The sequence below is a fragment of the Episyrphus balteatus genome, chromosome 3 (genome assembly GCF_945859705.1).
Source record: "Episyrphus balteatus chromosome 3, idEpiBalt1.1, whole genome shotgun sequence".
Classification (NCBI taxonomy): domain Eukaryota; kingdom Metazoa; phylum Arthropoda; class Insecta; order Diptera; family Syrphidae; genus Episyrphus; species Episyrphus balteatus.
In genome coordinates, this window is record NC_079136.1 from 111,614,345 (window position 1) to 111,623,646 (window position 9,302).

Below are 9,302 nucleotides of genomic sequence, written 5' to 3' on the forward strand. Positions count from 1 at the left end.
TTATCAAAGATCAAATAAATTTAAACATTACAGTATTAAAAAGCAAAGTGAATAAAACAAATTAGTATTCTATAACATACATGATGCTTTCTGGGTAAGGAACTGTTTTCTTTCCGTACAAAAAGATGTGACGGAAAAATCTGGCAGGAATGCAAGCTTTCACTTCAGCGAAGTTAAAATGATAAAAAAAAATCATTTAAAAAGTTCATTCTTGGGACACCCTATTCAATCGATTCAGATCAGAACTCTTTTATCTAGGCTTTTGGTATTTGTGTCATTCCACTATTCCATCCGTCAACACAAATGTCATAACAAAAAATTCATTCAGCCAGCCCCAGCTGAGAGCTGTGACGTGCCTTGCAAGTTGCAAAATAAATAAACAATTAGCCAACAGCCAGGCACATTTTGTGTTTTGTCAAGGCTTTTAATACCGGTAATTTGATTGATAAGTGCCAACTTCAACCTAAACCACCAAAATGTTACTTATTAATCCATTTAAACAATCATTTCGAAATCCTTCTACTCGATCCATCTTTAATCTACGCAAAAAAAAGTAAGTCATCATCTAGATTTCTTAAAACCTCCAACACTGCCCTTATTTTGTAGGGATTTTGGAATTTGCAATCCTGTCACTGTAGGCTGTGTTTCCCCTGAAAGACCAGTACCTGAATCCGTTCGAAAACCTCCTTACTACTTCAAATACATGCCACCAGGCAACACCATTGGAGAAGTTGAAATCAAATCCAGCGAACAAATCTATCGTCTTCGAGCCAGTTGCAAACTTGCCGCCAAAATCCTTCACTCTTGCGAAGACATCGTTAAGGTAAGTCTAATACTCGAGAAACTTATTCATTTAGCAGGGTATTTTAGGTAGGAAATACAACAGACGACATCGACGCCTTTGTCCATGAGAAAATCATTGCCGCTAATGCCTATCCATCGCCACTACGCTACGCTGGCTTCCCAAAATCCATATGCACATCGGTAAACAACGTCGCCTGCCATGGCATCCCCGACAATCGACCGCTCATGGACGGTGATATAGTCAATGTCGACATAACAACCTATTACAATGGTTACCACGGCGATTGCTCCAAGACATTCATGGTTGGGGATGTAGACGAGAGGGGCCGTTACTTAGTCGAATCCACCCAAGAATGTCTGATGGAATCGATCAAACTCTGCAGCCCTGGGAAACCATTCAATACAATTGGCAAATTCATAAGTACTTTTGTAAAAAAGAAAAACTTGGGATTGATTCCGGCCTTCATTGGTCATGGCATCGGGAGCTATTTCCATGGGCCACCTGAGATCCTTCATTATAAAAACAGTATGCCTGGAATCATGGAACCAGGTATGACGTTCACAATCGAACCGATTCTCACTCTTGGTGGCCCCGATATTGAAATCCAGGAAGATGGATGGACGGCCTTAAGTGTCGATGGTGCTAGAAGTGCTCAGTTCGAGCACACTGTACTCATCACCCAGAAAGGCTATGAGGTTCTAACCGCATTAGATTAAGAAAAAAAAACCAATAAAATTCCTGTGCAAATGTGCATTTTATTTTAAAAAAAACTTAAGTGATTCATTGTCCTAGATAAAATATAATCTTTCTCTTTTCTAAACTAAGGCCTGTTGAGTAACTGTCTTGGCGACAGGCTTTTGAATAGGCAGGAAGAGCTTGAATTCTGGTGGGAGCTCATCTTCAGAGTAGAGCCTGTCGGAAAAGTAGACTCTTCGAATGCGACAGTTGGCATGAATCTGCACTCGGAGGGTTTCTACATAATTAGTGCCATATGCGCGTCTGGTAAAGTCAGACAAGTTGAATTGAATTTGATTCCAGCCTTCATCCAATCGCATCGGCATTGTGCAAATGAAAGGCTTTACTCTCGTCGTTGATTGATAGTTACTTGCTCTGAATCTTCTTCTTACGTTCTTATCATCCAAGACCTATAAAAAACCCCTTAATCATTACCTCTTAAATTTGAATCTAAAGTTCTACCAACCTGTACTTCAAATGTGAAATACTTTTTCTGATTCTTGATGATCATTACCAGAAAGGGTAATTTTATGCCAAGCGTTGTCTTCGGATCAGCTGGACAGGTTATGAATGTTGTGCTTACATTTGTTCCAACAATTTCGAGAACTAAACTTTGGATGTCGTTGTCGGTGATTCGTTTGATGTGACCATTTCGGACTTTTTTGTCCCAAATTTGTAGTGGTTTACTGCCAATGCTGTAGAGAATCGAGAGGAATCCCGATTGAAAAGTGTTTTTGAACATTTGGTTTTTGAGCTTATTAACGACGACTAGAATTTTGAGGAGGATTTGTGATCAAATAACTTGAATTTTGGAGAAAAAATTCTAAACTATCTATAACCTAGAAGTGTTTTGTTTATGTCGATTGTTTTTCTGTTGCCAAAGTGATGGGTAATGGCTGATGTGGGAAATTTTTGTTGAAATGTCAAAAATAAAAGGGGAATTTTTTAAAGGCGTGTTGGTCGAATAGGCATGTTCCACAAAAGGCGTTTATCTTTTTTTAGATTAGAAAATATTTCTGAACAGAGTCCGATCCATATAGAGTACGTTTTTAATATTCTCTGAACAAGAGAGCCCGCTAACAATTATTTATCTATCGTCTTCGAGCCAGTTGCAAACCTGTCGCCAAAATCTTTCACTCTTGCGAAGACAATTTTAAGGTAAAGTCTGATACTTGAGAAACTTATAGCCTACAGCAGAAATGAGATAATTCGCAAATTAGGTCAGTTCAAATTTAATTTTTTTTTATCGATTTGACATTCGAAATGAGATAATTTGCGTAGTTATCTCATTTGGGCTTTAGTGAAAACAGGCTATTATTTATTTAATAGGGTATTTTAGGTAAGAAATAAGCAATAACTACTATGACCTAAAAAGTGTAATCGTGGGAATTTTGCAAAAGTAAAAAATTTGTATTTCTTTCTAGCGCTATTTGTTTTTGGAAAAAACTACAAAAAAGTTTTTTAAACCAAAAAATAAGCTTTTTGCATCATTATTTTTAATTTTGTGTTCAGAAAAACTGTCACAAAATAAGTTTGAAAACTTTCACTTTTTGACTTTTTGCAAAAAGTGGCCGTTGTAGTTATACCTAATATACCTATCCCTTCAAGCAAGAAAACTGAGTTCAACAAAGAAACTCCGACCTCAGACCGCGAAAATCGGGCTTGCACTCACACACTTGCAACTTTTTGTGTATGAACACAAAGTCGAACGAGAATCGAGGTGAAAAATGAGAAAAGGAAAAGAAAGACAAGGCCAACAAGAGCCAAAGCGTCATTTTGTTATTTTTTGTTGAAGTGTTTGGTCGCGTGTGTCTCGTGTCTCGTGTCGTTGTTTGTATAATGTTAGTTTATTAATTATAAACAATTTTATTAAATTATAAACAATATGGAAAACAAAAAAGGTATGTTTTATATATCGCTCAAAGTGTTTGGGTTAAAATGTTTTTTCTTCTTGTGTTGTAGATGTAATCTCTAATGATGAAGAAAAATCTAGAAGGTGAAACATGCGATTGGGTATCTAAAAAAACGCCAACAACAGCAGCAGCATCAAATGAAACAAAATGAAAAAAAAAATGTATTGTATTTATTGTGAAAATTTCGTTTGCCAAAATAAAATAAAAAATAAAACAGTTTCAGTGAAAAAAAAAATAAATCTTGTTCTTTTTTTGGTCGCAAATGCGAAATGTCATCCCTTTCTTATTCCTCTTTCTGGTAGGTTTTCGCTGCTCTGGCTCAGGTCCGCCTTCGGCTCCGTTTTCTCGGAATGGAGATTTTCACCACACCAATACATATGCAATCGACTTCGCGGTGATTATAATTTCCATACTAATTTGAGCCGCCTTCGGACCAGTTTCTGATCCGAAGTCGGACTCAGCTCCGCCTCAGGCGGAGTGGATTCGGACCGAGGTCGGACCTGTTTGCTTGAAGGGATACAACAGACGACATCGACGCCTTTGTCCACGAGAAAATCATTGCCAAATCGCCATTTTGAAGAGGACTAAAAACGGAATAATATAAAAGTTATTCTATAAAATACTGAAACAAAAGTTAAACTGATATTACATTGCCCAAACTCGATTTTGGACTTTTTTGCCAGTAATTTTGTGGTTTGATAGACTGCGTTTTACAATTATTACTTTTAGGAAAAAATGTATTTTGTTTGATTTTTCTTGTCGAACCAATGGTTTGAAAAATATCTATGCATTTTGCAAAAGATTTTATATATTCCTTCTTAATTTTGATCGACATTTAACTCAAGACAAAAATTTGGCCCAATAATTTCGTGAGTAACTGTATTAAGGACTCTATCACCTGTACTGGACCAAGTCACAAAAAGTGCATCCGGAGAAATGAAGAGTCAAAGTTAAAGCTTGAATTTAATTACAGTAGAAATGACTTTATACCTTTGTGGTTAGATATCTAAGAAATGGATCACTTTTTGATTCAGCTTTATGCTACTAGACTTGGAAAAAAAGTTTATTGACTTGTTCGATTGCAGCTTTTCTCCATATCGTCTGCGTAAAGCAAAATATTTCTAAATCAACTCTTTACCAAAAATGAGATAATAGGCGTGTTTTTTTGGCATCGCTATCTGCAGCCAAATTTGATTTCCCAAAAAAACGTATCCGCAGTTGCCCATCCGCAGCTGTCTAGCTGTCAGATAATAATACAAAAACAAAAAACTCGAATTTTTTTCAAGATTACTTTTTGAGTAGTTTTTACGCATAAATAATTTATTTTTGAAACGTTAGAAATAAAACAGACCAAAATAAATTGCTAAAAATGGAATTTCCTGATTTTCTATTTGTACATCTGCATTTGTTCAAAGTTTGATTTTTTATTTTGATTTTGCTTTCGGATAAGTTTTTGACATATTGGGGTATGTTCGTAGATTTGGGGCCAGTCGTCGTTCATGAAATTGAAGTTATATAAGTGGTCCGTTTATATGCAGGGTCGAAAGATCGAAATTGAAATTCGTATGTGAAATGTGGAAGACAATAACAATATTTGTATAAATAACTTTTACTTTTTTTTTTTACAAAAAGTGGGAAATTTTCAAAATACATTTTTTTTCTTTCTAGCGCCATTTATATGTGAAAAAAAAACTAAAATAGATCATGAACTCTGAGATTTTCCACTTTTTCCTCACTTTACCACCTCTTCTAGCTGTCAGATTCACAAATTTGAAAAAAGTGAACATTTTCAAGCTCATTTTGTGCCAGTTTCTACACACCAAAAATAAAAGCAATGATGCAGACAACCTTTTTCTTGATGTCAAAAACAATTTTTTTATTTTTTTTTTTTTTCAAATATAAATGGCGCTAGAAAGAAAAAAAATTACTTTTATAAATCTCACTTTTTGCAAAAAGTGGCCGTTGTAGTTATACCTTAAATCTCGCAAATAGAAAACGACATTACAGAAGAAAAATATTAAACACCGTACAACAATTATGTGCGACTTGTTCCTTGATTTTATTTCACTAAAAAGCATTTAAAGATTAGAGTAGGTTAAGTTTCCATCAACGGTAAATATGTATATAAATGAAATGTAGAAATAATTTTATTTGATTTGATTTGATTTGATTTGATTTGATTTGATTTGATTTGATTTGATTTGATTTGATTTGATTTGATTTGATTTGATTTGATTTGATTTGATTTGATTTGATTTGATTTGATTTGATTTGATTTGATTTGATTTGATTTGATTTGATTTGATTTGATTTGATTTGATTTGATTTGATTTGATTTGATTTGATTTGATTTGATTTGATTTGATTTGATTTGATTTGATTTGATTTGATTTGATTTGATTTGATTTGATTTGATTTGATTTGATTTGATTTGATTTGATTTGATTTGATTTGATTTGATTTGATTTGATTTGTTTATTTCATCAAGCAGAGTAACATCTCTTATAGACTAATTTTTAACAGATTAATGTAAATAATATTAAATAATATAAGTAAATAATGATAATATATACAACTATAAATATAATTTAAAATTTAAAAATACAAATACATACAATTATTAGAAAACTGAGGTGGAGTAGATAAATAACAATAAATATTACATTAATTTAAAGAAAACTATTGATAATATTGTAAGACCATCATCAAATTCTTTTTGAAAAATTCCCTGGATATGTTTCCAAAAATATCAATATTATCAATTGCAATTGGCGCCCAACTAATTGGAAGGTCTACCTACAAAAATCAAAGAAAAATCAGTTGAAAATGGCTACTTTCACCGATAGACAGCTTCAGACTTTTATCGAAGCAATGAAAACATCAACAATCATCAAAGGAAGTTTCAGCCACTGCACGGCTCGCTTCAAAGGTGTAAGAGATGCTAGTATCGTTGAAGGCTTCATCGCAACAATCACTGTTTACAAAGATGTCGAACGAATATCTGATGACGATGCAATTGCAGGATTTCCTTTACTGCTGGAAGAGGGTGCAAGCGTCTGGTGGCAAGGTGTCAAAGACGAGGCGTTCACTTTTAATGATATCGTATCAATGCTGCGTAATGCATACGCTCCATCCAAACCTAACTTTCGCATATATATGGAAATCTTCGAAAAAAAGCAAAAAGCAACTGAAACAACCGATGAGTTTGTTTGTGAAAAACGAGCACTTTTTTCAAAGCTCAAAGACACAAAGCTAAAGGAGAAATGGATGGTGGATATCGTCGGTGAAACCAGAAAAGTGTGTAACTCCATTTTAGCAAATTTTATAGGAGAGCAAAAAAACAAAATCGTTTTGAAGGCATTTGTATGAGTTTTCATTTTATAATTTGCTTATTAAATAAAAACTATGAACTTTAAGAGGATTCTGAGTTTAAGGAACGGTAGATATTAGGTTTGTCGAGCAGATGCCATTCAAATCTAATTTTCAGAAAATTTGGAGTTACACACTTTTCTGGTTTCACCGACGATATGGTGTTTTCACTAATGCACATTCGCATACGAGATAGTATCTCAACCGATAGCATCAAAAATTTCTCAGAATTATTGACCAAGGCTCGTGCTGTGGAAACATCTTTAGAAGAAAAGAGCAATCTGAAAGTAGTTAAAACAGAAGCTGCACCAATAAAAATCCGATGTAGTTTTTGCAAGCATGCTGGCCATACAGTGAGTGAATGTCGAAAGAAGGAAAAATACGATGCTAAAAAGAACCCCAACACATCCACAAATGACACCCAACTAACCGAAACGAAGATCCATTGCTATAAGTGCAAATTACCTGGAGTAGTGCGATCAACATGCCCTAACTGCAAAGAACTACCAAAAGGCCCATCGACCGTTTCTTTTAATTGTATAAGAACGACAATCGGAACAGAACTGCCTACAATCCCGATAGCAGCACATGGTGAAACAGGTATTGCATATTTAGATACAGCGGCACGAACAAGCGTTTGTGGAAGAGAACTTTGGATTCACCTCGTGAAGAACGGTACCAAATTCACCCAAGTTCCAGCCAACGTTACGCTTGCCGACGGTAACACGAATAAGGATGATATTTTTATGGGGGAAACCAATATTATAATTGGAAATCGTTTGAGGCCCATAAAGTTCATCGCTCTACCAAAAGCCGTCGATAATCGAACACTTATTGGAATCGATTTTATGGAAGAAAATGGAATGATCCTTGACCTAGGTCAACGGATGTGGTATTTTGCCGATCAGCCTGCGAAAAAGTTCGATTTCTAAGATACAAACCACACCCAGCTTGTAAAAAACAAGACTCCAATCTCAGCCAATGCTATTCAAAATTTAAATATTGATACTATCCCAGAATACGAGACAGCTATCAAAGAAGCAAATGCTTTCTTGAATTGGTTTGAAGCCATTGAAGTAGTTTCGCCATTAGCAGCAACTCCTAAGCCAGAAATAAACATTTTCAAACCACCAAATCGAGAAAAACAAGGAACAAGTAACTCAACTCACTCTGCAATGAAACGACAATTCGGAGCAGTGGCGAATGCAAGAAACGAATATTCACCCCACTCCATCCAAAACATTTTTAAAGATTCGTTGAGAAATGAAATAACTCCAGAACGAAAGCGTGGGAAAGAGTATTTATTCCCAGCGTTAATACGGACCGAAGAAGAGGTGTATTTTGAACCGATCTTCACCGAAATCCTTGCTTTTGACGTCCAACTACGTGATAATGAGGCTATTGAACTAAATGAAGTACACAAAAATAAGTTAAACGAGCTATTGCTAACTGCAGAATCATTATTCGACCCGCCAATGGAACCAACGCCATACACAGAACACAAAATCAATACAGACTCTCGCCTATCCGGAAGCAACAACTCAAGGAAGAGATGCATAAACTGCTTGAGGTAGGCATAATTGAGGAAAGTGAATCTCCTTGGGCAGCGCCAGTGGTATTGGTACCTAAAAAGGATAAGGGTGTACGTGTCTGCATAGATTACAGAAAGCTTAACAGCGTCACTGTCCCTGACAAATATCCCTTACCTAGGATAGACGATTTGCTTCACTCGACTTGGAAAACGAAGTTCATGAGCACACTTGATCTTCAAACGGGTTATTACCAAATACAAATAAATAAAAACGATGTTGAAAAGACGGCATTTATTACACCCTTTGGGCTTTACCAATTCACAAGAATGCCCTTCGGACTTCGAAATGCTCCTGCGACGTTTCAGAGGTTAATGGACAAATTCCGAAAAGGGATTCCTGGAACATCCATCCTCATTTATATTGACGACATAATCATATGCTCAGATAGCTTCGAAGAACATTATGAAGATTTGAAAAAAGTTTTCCAGCATCTAAGAATTTTCAATCTAAAAGTTAAAAGAGAGAAATCGAATTTTTGCTGTCCAAAAGTTGCATATCTTGGGCACATTATAACTTCTCAAGGCATTCAAGTCGATCCGGAAAAAGTATCACCAATTGCCAATCGACCAGAACCAAGAAATGTTAAACAAATTCTGTCATTCTTGCAAACATGCTCATGGTATCGCCGTTTTATCAAAAATTTTGCTGATATTTCTAAACCTTTGAGCAGTCTCACGAAAAAAGATGCCGTTTGGAAGTGGGATTCAGATGAAAAAACCGCCTTCAACACTTTGAAAACCCTACTAACCTCAGCACCTATACTTCAACAAGCACAGGAAGACCAACCCTTCACGTTAAAAACAGACGCCAGCAATTATGCTCTTGGAGCTGTTCTTTGCCAGGGGGAGAAGGAGAATGAGCATCCGATTGAATACGCATCGAGACTTC

The 9,302-nt window shown here is 35.6% G+C and overlaps 2 protein-coding genes across 2 annotated transcripts; one reads left to right on the forward strand and one right to left on the reverse strand.

Moving 5' to 3' along the window:
• The first annotated feature begins 309 nt into the window (after positions 1 to 309).
• LOC129915902 (methionine aminopeptidase 1D, mitochondrial) lies at positions 310 to 1,570 on the forward strand. Its single transcript, XM_055995603.1, has 3 exons — positions 310 to 553; positions 607 to 823; positions 871 to 1,570. Exons 1-3 carry the CDS (start codon positions 477 to 479, stop codon positions 1,519 to 1,521), a joined length of 945 nt encoding a protein of 314 aa, XP_055851578.1. The 5' UTR covers positions 310 to 476; the 3' UTR covers positions 1,522 to 1,570.
• LOC129915903 (cilia- and flagella-associated protein 20) lies at positions 1,541 to 2,419 on the reverse strand. The gene is made up of 2 exons (XM_055995604.1): positions 2,007 to 2,419; positions 1,541 to 1,950 (listed from the first exon to the last, which is right to left on the reverse strand). The coding sequence occupies exons 1-2, from the start codon at positions 2,280 to 2,282 to the stop codon at positions 1,621 to 1,623; spliced, it is 606 nt and encodes a 201-aa protein (XP_055851579.1). The 5' UTR covers positions 2,283 to 2,419; the 3' UTR covers positions 1,541 to 1,620.
• Between the last annotated feature and the right edge of the window lie 6,883 nt (positions 2,420 to 9,302).